Source organism: Arachis hypogaea, chromosome 19 (assembly GCF_003086295.3).
Source record: "Arachis hypogaea cultivar Tifrunner chromosome 19, arahy.Tifrunner.gnm2.J5K5, whole genome shotgun sequence".
NCBI lineage: Eukaryota > Viridiplantae > Streptophyta > Magnoliopsida > Fabales > Fabaceae > Arachis > Arachis hypogaea.
The window spans coordinates 155550081-155566842 of NC_092054.1; the positions used below are offsets into that span (position 1 = coordinate 155550081).

The 16762-nt window shown below is 29.0% G+C and overlaps 1 protein-coding gene across 2 annotated transcripts; it reads left to right on the forward strand.

Annotated features, from left to right (window-relative positions):
- Positions 1–1352: 1352 nt before the first annotated feature.
- On the forward strand, positions 1353–3744 carry LOC112779796 (zinc finger protein JAGGED-like). Of its 2 annotated transcripts, XM_025824142.3 has the most exons (5): positions 1353–2061; positions 2173–2267; positions 2394–2528; positions 2805–2895; positions 2964–3744. In XM_025824142.3, coding segments are annotated over exons 1-5 (744 nt in total). In that variant the 5' UTR covers positions 1353–2059; the 3' UTR covers positions 3385–3744. The 2 variants fall into 2 exon arrangements, with proteins under 2 accessions (XP_025679927.1, XP_025679928.1); XM_025824143.3 differs by lacking the exon at positions 2394–2528 and having other exon boundaries at positions 1749–2061.
- The last annotated feature ends 13018 nt before the right edge of the window (positions 3745–16762 follow it).

Consider the following 16762-nt stretch of genomic DNA (forward strand, 5'->3'; position numbering starts at 1 on the left):
TGTTATTTGTGTATGTGTATGTATATATGTATATGTGTGTCACATAAATTAAATAAACAAATCATGAATTGAATCCACGGCCTTCATTCATAGTACAAATTAGCAGCTAGTCAATGAGGCTAGTGTGGTCCATGAATATCACCTGATTTTAATGCTTACCCCTCTTATTAGGTAGTGTCTTCTTTTTCCTTTATATCCATTTCAGGTGTAGTAGTGTGAAGAGCGAACGAACCACTATTCAGTTCATCACCACTGGCTTGTGGACAATATTGCTTCTAACTATCTATTCTTCTGCTTTTGCCATTTACAAATAGTCAAATACCATACATAATACTAATACCTACAACTTGCTTGCTTTCAAAGCTTGCTTTAACTTGCCTAGTTTATTTATTAAACACCTGCTTTAACTTAAACCATCATTATTTAAGTGGTTCTGTACTGTCATCTCTCACAGCTTTAATTAAACTCCCCAGTAATCAATGGTCCCAACCCCATTATTTTATTTCAAACAGTTAAGCTACTGCTTTTGGGTTTTATTTGCTTATATAGAATTTTACCAATTTCACACTTTTTTTTTCTGATAAATAAATAAAAAAAAACGTAGATAATTGACGCAGGAATAAGTAGATTTAGTAGGTTAATTATATTAGTTAATTGTAATAAGGGAATACAAGTCCCATATTATTTAGAATAGTGAGTTTTATGTTATATTTTAGTCGCACATCGTCCAAGTTATGAAAGTTTTTCCTTCTTCCACTAGTATAAATCACTCATATACCTTTTATTTATGAAATAGAGTTGAAGTTGATTTTTGAATATGAAATAAGCTGTATGCTTATTTTTCTCTAGGCTCTTTAAGAGTAAAAGGGAATCTAAACTATGTCACCACAGTGGGGTTGTTAACCTCGCCAAAATTGGTGGCCCAAGCAACCTGCCGGTGTCAATAATTATCTACCAAAATTAAAGGATTAATTGCAAAGCATTATAACTTAGAAATTGATGGTTTAGAATTGTCTCATGATGAATAATGGGATAGAGAAGAAAAATTGAAATGCACTAGGATGTGAATGCATATATACATAGAGAGGAGCAGTGAAAAGGACTACGTATATGTGATCTAAGAGATATAGCATAAGTTTCAAAGAATAAAACAATAGATGTGGGGTTGAGTCTATCTCAACTTAGATTGCAAAAACCCTAATGATAGATACTGATAGCAACCGTTCGTTGAAGCAAGTCTAAGTCCCCTGGGTAGAATTTAACACCCCAGAAAGGAGGCATTGAGCTATTGTATGTGGACCATACATTACCTGTTTCTCTAAACATGCCCCCCTCCTTTTAGCACAATAACAACGCAAATTGTTCACGTACCCTTATGCCTCTTTCTGCTATATAAATGCCTTCTTTCATTCTTAGGGCAAACTTTAATGCTCAAACATGTGTACTGCACCATCTCATTGCCACCCTTTGTTGGCAAAACCATTTTTCTTTTCGATTTTTTTCAATATCAACCTCAGCTCTAGGGCAAAAGAAACTATATAGAGCCAGAAAAAGTAGCGCCATATATATAATTAATATCAATATATATAATTCTTTGGGCTTACTTCCCTAAGTTTCCAACGAAACTAGACCAAACTAGATTGGAATAATTAAGTAGTAAACACTTGTGATTAAGCGAGCCTTCAATTCCCACACTCACCCACTCTCTCACACTCTCTTTTTAAAGTCACGAGACCCACTGTCCCATTGTTCATTCAATTGTGTGTGTGTGTGTGTGTGTGGGAGAGAGAGAGAAAGAGTGTGTGTGGCGTGGCAGAGGAACTGATAGAGAACTTTCAAAGCTCTTTATCTTCTACCATCACTCAACTAGCCTCTATATTGCAGTTCCAAACTGAAAGTGTGTCTCGCAAATTTTATAAAAAGCTTTTAGTTCTATCTTCCCTTCATCTGAAAGAAAGAAAGAAAGAAAGAAAGAAAGAAAAGAGGAGTGCTGGCTGGCTTGCCCCTCATATTTATATATATTTTCTGTCTCTCTCTACTCTCTCTGCGTGTCGGTACCATGTAGGTCTTCCCCCACTACTACTACTACAAAACCTTGTTGCTTTTCCTCTATCTCTTAATAATGAATCTGCTTCTTTCTTCTATTCATGTGATGACTTGTTTCCTTCACAGGAGACCAGAAGGAAACCCATTAGACCTTAACAATTTGCCCGATGACTACAATAGAGATCATGGCAAACAACTCCTCCAAGACACCTTCTCTCCCGGTAAATACTACTTTTTATCTTGGTTTTTGGTCTTGTCCTAGTCTTAGCTAGGTAGGTGAAACATAAAGAAAAATGATTGATGGATTGATGCATGATATGTGTGGAAGTTGGTTTAATTGGGTGCAGGTTGCAGGAAAAAGAAAAGCGGCGGCGGTAAGGATGGAAAAGAGGAGTGTGGGAAGGTGTATGAGTGTAGATTTTGTTCCCTCAAGTTCTGCAAGTCCCAGGCTCTTGGGGGACACATGAACCGCCACCGCCAAGGCTACTCTCTACTCTATCTCTCTTTTTCTTTTCTTTTTTTTATATTATTATATACATGTATGAGAAACGGGGGACATAGATTGATAGATTGTTAATGATTTGTCCATGAAGGTAGGCGTGGTCATTTCAAATAAAAAAAAGTAGTTGTTGTGAGTGTGATATGATGATGAAGAAGCAAGATTCCTGAGATTTCTTGAAACTTTAAAGAGAGAGGGCCCTGCTTTGCTTCTTTTTTCTTTTTGTTTTTATTTATTTAAATTATTTGATTTTCATCAGAGAGGGAAACAGAGACGCTGAACCATGCCCGTCAGCTGGTGTTTCGTAACGATCACACCCTTGCTGCTCATCAACCTCCACCTCACTTAGGGTATGTTTGTCATTTCCATTATTTCAACCTTCTTCCTCTCCTTCATTATTCTCATGTTTTGAATTCAGATGCTGTCAAGACCCAACAGCGGCAGCTCTCAGATTCCCAAGATACTTCTCTGCGTCATCCACGTCATCAACCGCTGCAGCATCTCATCATCAGCCCTATCTATACGCTTCACCATCCAGGCCACCGCCTGTCTCGTTCCCGGGGGCTCATCACCAGTTCGCTCCTCCTCCTCACGATTACTACGTGGGCCATGTCCTCAGCACCGCCCAGCAACACGCCATCAACTACGGCGGTGCGGCGGAGTCATCAGCAGCAGGAGGCAGTTACACGTGCATAGGTGCACCGGTGGTGGGAGGAGGGAAGGAGAGGGATCAGGAAGGGTCGTTGAATTGGGGAAGATCATCATCAACATCGGGATCACAGCCTCATCATCGTTTGGATCCTCCTTCAGCGATCAATCGGTTTCAAGATGGGTTCTAATATAATATATATGAGATGAGATTCTTTGTTTATTATATATATTGAGTAAGTGATGATTATGAAATAGAGTTGTAGTATGCTATGCTATGCTATGCAGTATGTATCATAAAGACACGCCATCCGAATGAGAATGAGAGAGAGACATAACAAGCGAGGTTAGCTGACAGATGGGGTCATGACTCATGAGTGAGTGAGTGAGTGAGTGAGAAGAGAGAGAAAGTTATCACTACTTTGTTATTTTCGGTCTTCGTTTCGTTTCGTTTGCTTTTATTTTCTTTTCTTTTCTTTTGTTTTGTTTATCTCAACAGTGACTTGGCTGCAGCTTTTGAGCTCATGTACACGCTCAGCTACTTTGGCTTCTTCGTTTTCCTCTTCTCCTTCTCCTTCTTCTTCTTTCCAACTTTAACAACTAACTAACGGGCGCCCTATTCTATTTCTATTGTTAATTTGTTACCATAACAAATACTAGTTACTAACTCAAACTAACTTCCCACTCTTTGCATCCCAAGTATATAATGGATTATGTTAATTAATAAACCGTTGTATGTATAGCCTTATTATTGAATGTGTGTGTTGCCCTTTTCTTACTCTAATTGGTGGTGGCTTTCACTACCTGAATCTTTGCCGGTTCCTCTTCTTCTCTCTTGCTCTCATTCTATCCCAACCAAAATTGGGGTCTTCTAGTTTCTTGAAATGCTTTGCTATCAGTGTCACGCATGTCTGCACAATTAGGGTAATGATCACATACACACAACTCCGACTCCTCTTTAATTTACACCCATCTTGCTAATTAGGATCCATGCTTAAAACAATCAAACCTGCCAAATCTCTCATTTTCTACTTGCACAGAACATATAGTAGTAAAATCAAGCTCCTATATTTGTTTTCAACATTCGTGAATGAAACCAACCAAAACTACCACCTAAGGAATCAAACAGTTTTGTCACCGTCATCTTTGCTGCTAACGTATACTGTGTAGATACACAAATTTTCATTATCCATATCTTGAGTAAAGAACTTGTGTAAATTAAATTTCCATGAGATACATGGTTAAACATTTTTTATATTTTGGTAACAAATAAAATATTAATAAAAAATTATTAAAATTTATTATTTTTAACTTTATTTAATATATTATATAATATATAAATACTAAATAAAATAAATTTAGACTGTTTAAGTATTTGTATTTTGTTGATATAAAGAGGGAGAATGAATACAATTTCTAAGATAAAAAAATAAAAACATATTATATGTTTTTTTTAATTAATATTCTTTATTAAACTGATTTATTTTATTATATATAAATGGGAGAACTAAAAATATATAAAAGTCTTAACCATATAATAAAAATATCATTTCTCCCTCAAACAATAAATTCTTAAATAAGGTTAACTTTTTTAAACCGAATCTTGCAAACACATTATTGTAAATAAAGCTTAATTAGTACAAGTATGAACTTTTATATTTGAACTTAACAAAAGCCTGCGTTTTTAATTTTGGTTTGGGGCTCAATAGCCCTGCTTTAATTATTTGGATAAGACTTGCTGCTAAGTATTTATCAACCATTATAAAATTAAGAGAAAATTCCACTCCTCTCTCTACGACATTTTCCTCTCCTCTATTTTATAAAATATTCATTCTCTTCTCTTATAACTTTTAAAAAACTTTTTCTTTAATTCATTTTAAATTTTTTGTGTTAACTAATGTTAACTTTATCCATTTTCAAAAAAAAAAATTATTTTTTTATCATTAAATTTTGTTTACCAAAATATCCTTTAATAAATTATTTTTTATTAATTAAATTATATTTTTATCAAAATATTTTTTATAAAATTTAATAATTAAATTATTTTTTTTATGATATCCTTCACTAATTTTTTAATTATTAAATTATAAATTTACCAAAATTTTTGTTAACATTTTTTTTTATATTTTATTATTAATTTTTTGATATTAATATATATTATTTTTATATTAAAAAATCTTAGTAAATTTATTTTTTAATATTAATATCAATATATATTAATTGTTATACATATTAACAATGATAAAAAATTTTATTTAATGTTAAAATAATATACATTGATATAAAAAAATTAATAGTAAAATATAAAAAAATGTTAACAAAAATTTTGGTAAAATCATAATTTAATAATTAAAAAATTATTGAAAGATATTTTTAAAAAAATATTTTATTATTAAATTTTTTTTAAAAATATTTTGGTAAAAATACAATTTAATCAATAAAAAAATAATTTATTAAAGGGTATTTTGGTAAGCAAAATTTAATGTCAAAAAATAAAATTTTTGTTAAAGGGTATTTTTGTAAAAAATAATTTATTTTTCTTGAAAAATGGATAAAGTTAACCTTAATTAACACAAAAAATTTAAAATGGATTAAAGATGAGATTTTCTAAAAATTATAAGGAAAAATAATGTACATTTTATAAATAGAAGAGAGAAAAGTGTCATTTTAGCATCTCGCAAAAGAGGGGAGTGAAATTTTCTCTAAAATTAAAAACCTTATTTTGATAATAAAAAATATGTATAAAACCTATAACTATTTTGATAATTGATTTTCTATCCAAAGTTTATTTGGATTTCTAAACGAGAAATCGAATATATAGTAGTGCATAGACGGATCCCATCGATCCAAAGAAACGAAACTGAGATATCCAAAGAAAGTTCATTTAAATAATTTTATATTATTAATTACGAATTTGGGCTATATCACTACTTTAGTCCAATTGAAGGAAAAAACGTGTCTAGCAAATTGAAACTGACATTGGATAGTTGTGTAAAAATAATTATTAATAGTAAAAACTCAAAAAGTACCACTGGCTGATCTGGTAATCTCACATTTGAAGCTCATAAATAAAAGATAGTACTATTTAAAAAACCTTAATATATAAGAACTAAGAAAATAATAGTACTGTTTAGTTTAGTTGGGGTTCTCCGTATCTTGAGACTAGAAATTATTAATTTGAGAGCAGTATAGTATGGTATAGTAGGGTAATAGCAATCTAATAATCTAACCTTTTAAAAGGCCTTATATGCCTATAAAGAGGACATAGTAGCTAATAGGTAGCTGGTGAGGTGATTAGATAGAACCCAAAGATTACTAAGACACTTCAGGCAGCCTAAGATGCATAGGGTTGAATTTCTAGACCAAACCCATTTTTGGGCAAACCATGAGCATGCATGTTTGTGGGGACAGATATTAGGGTTCCAGGTGCTTAAAAGTGCAAAAAACTCAAGGATTGGCGGTGAGTATGAATCAATAATATAATAGCTCTATGCATTAAGCTATAGAGCTTAGGATGGAGCTACGAGACAAAAAGATACAGACAAATTGATATTGGTGATGCCAATTGCCAAGCCAACCATGAGTAGAGCAGTTAACAGCTATAGCAATTAGCCCTAAGTCCTAACAACCAAAGCTACTAGCTAGTAATTAACTCACCATCTCATTGTAATTGCAATCTTAGCTTCATCTTCTTCATTCATGCCTATCTGGCTCCTTATCTAGCCACTAGCCTCGGTTCATTCAGCTTATCAGATGCGCCACCACTTGCATTAGCTTCTCACCTTCAACACTTGGAAATTTTTTTTGAAATAAATTAATTTTTTTTATTTCCCAACACAAATAAAAATGTGTGTGTGGACATACAAAATAATTTCGTTTTATTCATTCCTTCTGCACTATATTTTATCTTTATTCTTCTCTTCTACACTATATTTAAATATTTTAATATAATTTAAATAAATAGAATACTTATAAAATAATGTGTGGATAGGCGTGTTTTAGCATTCATTTTATTTTTATTTCTTGTAATAAGTTGTAGATTATTTGTTCAACTCTTACTTTAGAAAACAATTGTATTCATAATAATTTTACTTAAATTTAAATTATATTAATTAAAGTAGATTTTAAAATATCCTAAATATAAAATTATGAATACAAACTTAAATTACAATAAATTAAGATATTTAAATTAGATTAAAATATTTAAATATGATCTAAAAAAGTAAAGATAAATATATTATAAAAAGAAGAATAAAAAATGGTCTTTTACCACATACTGACACAGAGACTGAGAGAATGAGATTCAGTATTATGTTTGTTGGTTTAGAGACTAGTATTAAAATTTCTGTCTCTGTCCCCAGAATTTCGGTATTTCGGTACCTCCAAAAAGTGGAGACACAAGGGACTAAAATTTTTAGAGACAGAGACTGAAACTTTAATAACATTTTATACCTAAAATACCTTCATTTCAATTAATTAATTCTAATTTTATCCTTTGTACAAATTAAATTAGAATTTTATTCTTGTTTTAATTTCTGTCTCTCACTTTGCACCAAACAGAATACTGAAATTTATTTCAATCTCTGTCTCTTAGTCTCTGTCTCTCAGTCTCATTCTTTCCGTCTCTGTCTCTCTACCAAACGCTACCATACAGACCACACTTTCTAGAAAAAAAATCTATATATAAAGATGTTTTTATTTATTTTGAGAAATAAAAAATTATTTTAATTTATTTCAAAAAAATTCACACTTTGACTTTCTCAACTAATGGAGTCACATCTTGGGCACATTCTTCTTACATTCTATTTTTTAGTTTTAATTATTATTTTACACTGGATTGATGTCTCAAATGTTTTTATATTCATGGTTCCTTTTCCCCCTCTCTATACTATTTCATATGGTACTGGTCTTATAGGGTCAACCTTGTAAGAGAAATTATCTATGAATCCGTAACCAAACATATATATATATACAGGGGAATTTTATAGAGAGTTTTATGGTAGTATTAGTTTTGGTGATTAAGAATGGCATAAATTTGATTTATAAATAAAATATTTATATATAATAAGAAAATTAAATTTAAAATTAAAATAATTTTTTTTCTTATAATTTTTTATAATTTTTTTATAATTAAAAAAAATAATTTTAAAAAAATAACACCAAAGTAATTTTTTAAAAAATAATTTTTATTAAAATAATTTTTTATAATTATTATTTTATAATTATTTTTATTATTATTTTTTAATTACTTTTTATTTTTAAAAAATATTTTTTTATAATAATTTTTTTTATAATTTTAAAAAACTAACACCAAAATAATATTCTCTTTCTTGGTGTTAGTTTAAAAATAATCATAAAAAATTATAAGAGAGAGAATATTATTTTAGTTTTAGCTTTTCAAAATTATAAAAAAAATAATTATAAAAAAATTTATTTTAATAAAAAATAATTATAAATATAATTAAAAATTATTTTAATGTTATTTTTTTTAAATAATTTTTATAATTATAAAAAATTATAAAAAAAAAGAAAATTATTTTAGTTTTAGATTTAATTTTTTTTATTATGTGTTAATATTTTATTTATAGGTCAAATTTATGCTATTTTTAGTGACCAAAACTAATGTCACTATAAAACTTCGTGTATATATATATAAATTGTTGAACCAATGCATTCTCAACTATAAATAATACTGAGATAAAAGAATCCTAGCTAGTTGAATAATCAACTCCTCCAATGATGGATGGCATATATATGTCGGTAGAGAAAATCAACTTTGAGTTGGGTCGAATGGTTAACTCACTCGTCTGCTTAAATAAGTGTCAAAAATTTAAATTTCATTTTGTATCTCCAACACAAACTCTTAAATAAAATTTAGATCCATAAAAAATTAGTCCTGTAAAACCAAAACCAAATGTGAATTAAAAAAAATGATTCCATTAATTATATATGACAAAATGCATATTGAAGAAAAGCTAGAAGCAAAATGTTAAAAAAATGTATTGCAAGATCAATTTTTTTTACTTAATATATATTTACATGTGTGTCTCCTTATTCAAAACTTAGAAAACATAATGCAAATATATTACTTCTTTTGTATATGTACAAATTTATCACTTTTGAATTGAGCATTTATTTTAAAGTTAAGAAATATATTTTAAAATATTATATTCTCAAAAATATTATAATTGAGTGTTATAAAATACTTTGTTTATTATTTAGCGTTACGAATAGTTGAAAATTGTTTTAAATATTCTCAAAATAAGTTCTTAGACAAAAATATAATAATTAAGATATAATAATAATTTTATATCTTAATTTTCATTTTCTTGACATGGGAATATCAAATATTTATCGAGGAAAAAAATATATTTTAGGTAAGAAATTATTTCTGATAATCAAATTTTAAAATTTCAAACAAATATAAAATAATATATTTCCATGAATAATACTTAAAAACAATTGATTTTTTTAGTAATACTCTAAATCAATCTATAAAAAATTTTTGGTTAGTCATCTTAGTTCTCAACAAATTTTAATTATTAATCCGTCTCTAAATTTTTATTTTATTTGCCTCTATGTCAGATTATCAATTTAAATAGAAAGACTCATCTTAAAATTTTAAAAGATTTTAGAAACTTACATGTCTTTATTAAATAAACGACTATTATTGATTTGTCTAACTTTTTATTAAAAAATTGACTTAGAGAATAATATGTCAAACAAAATAGAAGGTTAGAAATTGATTTAGTAATTAAAATTTTTAGAGTTAAATTATCCGACTGAAAATTCGTTGAGAACTGATTTAAGAGAAAGTCTAGGGGCTAGCAACTTTTCTGTTTTGTGATCAGTATTTAACAACCAAAAGAAAAGTGAATGATTTTTCACCATTTGATGTAATCTGACACCATTAAAAACACTACTGATGGTTACAAAATACAAAAGTTGATGGACTCTAATACTCTTCCTGATTTAATATATTATTTGAAAAAAATGTTCAAGTAAAATACAATTTTTCACTAAAAAAAAATAACGCGGATCTTTTTTACGATCACATAAATATTTTTGGTGATAAGAAAATGTAAACTTTAAATGTTAATAAACCCATTGTCTATTTTTAAAATTAAATAATAATTATTAACTTCTTCGATAAATATTAATAAATATTAAAATATTATTTGAAAAAATTCAGTGAAAAATCATAATTCTAGTAATGATTAAAAATTCTCATTTTTTTCCATATATATATATTGGTTTTACTGTATTTTTTTTACCATATATATATTTGATAAGAGACAAGATTGAAAGTTCACTTATTTAATGCTAAAAGCACTTTGTAAAACAAGGCATTGGAGCATTAAAGAGCATTAAGCCCCACAAAAAACACAAACAAAAATGGAAAAGGGAAAAATGGGAAATGGTACAGAGGATACAGGCTTTGGCTCACAAGTCACTGAGTCTCTCCGGGTCCCCCTACTTTTTCATTTCAGTACTTTTGTATTTGCACAAACAAACGTACACTGATCAAAAGACATTATCAAATTGCAAACGCATAATCTATAGTCTTTGACAAAAGATATTCACAACACTGATAAAAAAGACAGTACATATGAGATCAAATTTTTCTTTGATCCTGATTCCTGAAACACTGATCCCCAGTAAAACTACCTTCGTTATACCTCACATTCCTTTTTCAACAGAGAATCCAAACATCGTTTCTTCATCGTTACCACTACTATTTTATATTTTTTATTTCACCACCTAGCTAGCTTCAACACAATAATTAATCTTGCTATGTACATATGAATACATATTTTTCTCCGTTACGAAATTTCTATGGTTGCAATTCACTACACACTTTAATGCATGTAATCATCCTAGTCAGTCTAATGTACTCTTCAGACTTTAATGCCTCTCGGGATCAGAGAGAGAGAGAAAGGGCTTTGAGATGCTGTTGGATCTTGGTGATTGATGAGTATAATATAGGGCCACAAAACTGAAACAGCTTGAGAAAGAGAGCAATGCAGGGCCTTAGTTATATCTTAATCTTAAATGCAGTAAAGCGGAAAAAAAATTGAGAAAATAATAGGGATTTAGCAAAAGAATGTCTAAATTGGTTTAGTGTGTTATGGTTAAGAAAGATAAAATAAAAGGTTTTGATTTTTTAATATATTAAAATACCCCTAATTAAATGTAAAAAAAGTCTTGTTTAGATTTTTTATTTATGATAAATTTAAGGAAAAATATATGAAACCAATTCCAAATCAGCCAAGAATAGAACAACTTAATTAATTATAAATATAATAATTAGTTTTATTTATTTATGATTTAAAATATTGGTTATTAAATGTTTCACCACATCCAAATTAGGAAGAGATACGTTCAGTATTATTGCAACTTGAATCACAAAAACTGATTCAATTAGCTTCCGTCTCTTCATTTTACTTCTCAGAACCATCCAATTTATAAAGAAAAGAAATATCCTAATTCCTAACATAAACACCATGCACGTAAAGATTTTAGATTCACCAAAAAGTATTTGACTGATTTTTGGCTGAAATCATCTTGGTTCCTAGAACTTAATTAGCATCGTTAGTGTGCATAATAATAGTAAAGAATAATAATTAGAATAAAAGAATTTAGAAGAGGTTAGTTTGATATTATAAAAGTTGATGAAGACAGAGAAGCAGTAGTTTTGGATGTCACCGACTGTTAATAATAATTATGAAACCGTACATGACATAAATAAATGAATGAGAGAATGTTTAAAGTGTATCTGTGCAAATTAAGTGCTACTTTAATTAATCTTTCATCTTCTTCAATCTATCAACCCTTCTTTAAAAAGAAAGGGCAGCCTGCTATACTCTTTTTTTAGTTGTTTCCATCGTTCAAGAACTCGTGAATTAAAAAGAAAAAAGGTAGAAGAAATCATGAAGATGCTAGCTTATCCTCTCTTTCTTGCAGCTTTCACAGTAATTTTCTCCGTCACTTACGCCGTGCTTTGTCTTGCTGCTGTGTCACAATTATTATTTCTTTCTTTCGTTTATATCTCTCTACTCTCTGCCGTTTCAAACAAACAATAATGTCTCTTGCTTTTCTTCAATATGCCACCACAACATTTTTTTTATTATTAGCTTCTTCATCTCACTTGAACAAAATAATTTGCTTTTAACATTAATTAATTAATTATCGCTTAAACCCCTGGTTACTGTAGCCTATTTCTAGTTTTTATTTTTATTTTTTGGACCATTGTAAATTATTTATAAATAAAAAAATTAAGTGAAGTTCTAAATCTGATAGATAGATAGATAGATATTTTTATATAAATATTGTAAAAAATAATCATATATATATATATTACGTATATATAGTTAGTAGAAATATAAATAAAAGCTTGAATAATTATTTATAATACATCGATTACTCTTGTATTAAAAAAATTTAATTTATACTAATAAACACCAATTATATTTTTGTCGCATAGGTTAAAAAAATTATAATAGGTGATTATATTTTTTTAAAATGAGATGGCACACAAGTAAAATTTTTTACACTAATAAAGGAAATGCAAGTTAGGAGATTATTATTTTTTAGTCAAAAAAAGGTGGCTAGTATTAATTAAAAAAAAATATTAGTCACCTAATTAAAGCAGAAAACTGATATGATTCCAGAAGTGTATTAATTAATTATTTGATCATGCAGAAGTGATGTAGATGTTGAAAGTGAGGATAATAGACATGCAATATTAGAGAGAAAGAGAGAGAGAGCTTCAGGTTCCGTCAGTGTGTTGTCGACGATGAACATTATGCAATAGGAGAAATGAAGAGGAAACATATTCACCGAATCTGTAAAGAAACCTAAAATCCTTCGTCACTATCTCATCACTTGTCTTATAAATTTTAGAATATAACCTGCATTTGAAGGTTGGGTGCCTTAAAAAGAGACAGCTGACTGCACCAGAGTTAGCAATGGTGGTCCATGCAATAATGATGCTCACATTTAAGATCATTCAATATGCATTAACAAATAATACTTACACTATACAGTATGAATTATTAGGATCGCGTGTCATGTCCTTGTTCTATATTATATGTTTTTAATATACACTTGTTCTAATAAACACATATATTAAAGTTATTAATTAGACAATTTATATAAAAATTTAAACTTTTAATGTATTTATTAAAAGAATTTAAACCGTTTTTCATTATGTTTTTGCATTTTTACGAAATACAAAAATTCAACTAGAGAGCCAAATTTTTATAATATTGTCTGATTTTTTTAATTTTTTTTTTAAATTTTAAAATTATAAATTCTAACCCTAAATTGTATACTTTGTAAAAAGTAAAAATTAAAAAAATAATTTTTAAAATATTAATTAATTAAAAATTAATTTTTTATACTTTAAGCATGTATATAATATAATGTTTTTAGTTTCCATTAATTACGTGAGAAGGATTTATTAAAAAAAAAAAAAAAACATCTACTGATATATTCAGGAACTGTCTAAGGTGTAGTAGCTAGGTGGTGAAGACTTTAGGATTTTCTTTAAGAAATAATGTGGGTGTAAGTGCAGCATGCACTATAAGTTGTGGGTACCAAACACTCTAAGTTACGTCAGTCATGTTTTCAATTGATGCAACAATTTCATCAACCTCCTTCAAACAGAACTATCAGTGTGCATAGTATATGAAACAGCTCTTGCTGATTTCTTTTTTCTTGGGTACAAAGCTATTGCTGATGTATCCATTGAAAGAATACACGAGCACACAGTAGATAAAATAATGTTGTATCCGATACAATAATATACATGAAACCATAATTGTTTCAGAAAATATTAGTGTAAGTGTGTTAACGGGTGAAGAGTAGTTAATGGAAGAGAATTAAGGAAAGGGAAGTTTGTGATGGAAATAATTGAGAGAGACACGCGGCAGGGTTGAAAGGTTGGGCCGGCCATGGCATGCAGAGTGCGTGTGAAGGTGAAGATAGATGAGTGAGTGAGTAGTAATTCATGAATAGCCATCACTTTCCCTCTCTGGGCATTGAGCAGAAGCAGCAGCAACAATAATTATATATAATAAGAGTTAGTTGCAATGGCCGATGCAGAAGCAGAGATAGATAGAAGAGTGGACCATGTTGTCCAACTTACCTTAAACAGAAAAAAAGGGTATCCGATAGAAGCTAAGCCCCCACAGGCAATGCTATTGATCCTAATATCACGGAGTTTCACTGCCTGAACAACACACTCACTCACTCACTCACTCACTGTCGGATGCATGGCCCTACTGCTTCCATTGCATCACTGAAGCTTAGTTCTTGTGTGTGTGTGTCTGCCCCCCTCACCCTCCCCCTCAAAGGGTAATTGGCAAGTGTGCGAATTCAATTCTCATGCAACTACTCAAAGGATATCTCTCTGTTTCCTTGTTTTCTTCTCTCTCATTCTTGTCTTTTCTGTCTCCATTCATTCACTCATTCACACTGCTTCTTCCGCTTAGCTTTACTACTAGTTAAGTAATCAGCGTAACTGCATTCGCCGCATCAAATCACGCCGTAATTATAAAATTCATATATCCACACTACAACACATATCAACACAGCTTTCTTCCTACCTTCTCCTTCTCCCATTTTAAGAATGCTATATAAACCCTAAAATGCTCATCATATTTATATTTAAGGTAATGTTAGGTAGACAAAAAAAAAAAAAAGCTAAAACTTGCCTTATTTAACATTAATTAATTGTTGCAACAATTAATAAATGTTAAATAAGGTAAATTATGCCTGTTTTTGGCTTATTTTCTTTGGTTAACAAACATTTCTGTATATTTATATAATATATATATATGATGATTGCTATGGTGTCTAAAAGTGTTTGCCTAACTTATTAAAAGAAGTTAAAAATCAATATTTAATTTTAAAAATATAAAAATAAATAATTATTAAATATTCAAAAGTTGCCATAAAGTAAGTTAGGCAAAAATTAGGCACCAAATTATAGACACCATAGAATTCACCTATCTATGTATTATCGTGTGATTGTTACGTTAGTAAACCTAACTAATTTTCAAATTCACTTCCTAAAAAATTATCTAAATTAAATCTAATTGAATGACTATATATAAAATTCTTTATATTGTTCATGTATGAAAATTAAATTCATACTTTAAAGCATGATATTCTTAAAAGTATAATTAGTGCCTTAAGTTTGATAAAATAACATGTTATTGTACTTTTAATTTTTAAAAATTAAGTACTTTTTTATGAATATGTTTTTTAGAATTAATATAATTTTATATATTAATTAATATTTAAATTTAGTTGTACCTTTTACTATAATGATTTAAATTTTAAAAGTAATTTCATCATCAAATACTATTGTTGTAACTTATACTTAATATAAACTATTTTATTTTATTATACCGAATATAATTATTAAGAATAATTTTTTTTGTCAAGTTACACCTTAATATATACACATACACCTCTCTCCTTTCCTCCCCTCCTCTATCTGTCTATCAGTTCTGTATAACTATTTTCTAGTCATATCTAAGATTTAAATTTGGTACACTTCTTAAATTAACTATACATAGATACCGCTAGAGTAAGCCTTGCAGTTTATTATTACAATATTTAAAAAACTATCTTTAAAAAAAAAAAAGATAGACAACTTAAGAAAATATAAACTTTATCAAATCCATTTTTAATAGGTGGGTGCTCACATACATGTCCATATGATACATAGATTTTTTTGTGGTATTATTAAAAAAAAATAGAAAAAAGAAGGATCCACAAAATATATATATATATATCAAAGTATCTTCTTTTTACCTATACGGTATCCTCCAACCCGACAAACCAATGACTAATTTGTCGGATATCGGAGTTCCATTAAAGGTTTGCGCAGGCCAATGTCTGTTGCATGCATAAGACAAGATTCAAATACTCAATACTTGTTTAAACAGACTAATGAACTAACTACTAAACCAATCCAACTTGGTTAGTATCTTCCTTCTTTTTTTTTTTTTTTTGGTTACCTACGGTATCTTCCAACCCGATAGGCAAATGACTAATCTATCGTGGGTCGGAACTCTATTTAAAGATTTGTCGCTAACCAATAAATTGCTACATGCATAAGACGAAATTCAAACTCCCAACACTTACTTAAGCAAATTAGCTAATAAGCTAATCACTGAATCAACCCAACTTGATTAGTATCTTCCTTTTTAATAAGCCTAAAGTCTCATCATTTAAATTTCATGCTAGGCCTGCTAGTGTGATATGGCCCAAAAAAGAGTTGGCCCAACTTATTCATTGTGATTGAAGGTTCCCAAACAGTGATATATATATATGAGAAAATCTAAGGACCAGTATTTTTATTAAAATCTGACCCGTATTTAACCATCAAAAGAAAAATGATTAATTCTATATTATTAGATATTATCTCACACCATTAAAAATATTGATGATGGCTAATTAATGGTTAAATATCACAAATTTTGCTGGCCGTAACACTCCTCTGTATATATATATATTGTTGAAACACTTTAAATGATATTATAAAATATATCATTA

Coding starts and splice junctions, on each gene's coding strand:
- LOC112779796 (XM_025824142.3), top strand. Junction 2,529..2,804: donor CATGAACCGCCACCGCCAAG/GCTACTCTCTAC, acceptor GATTTTCATCAG/AGAGGGAAACAGAGACGCTG. Junction 2,896..2,963: donor CAACCTCCACCTCACTTAGG/GTATGTTTGTCA, acceptor TTTTGAATTCAG/ATGCTGTCAAGACCCAACAG.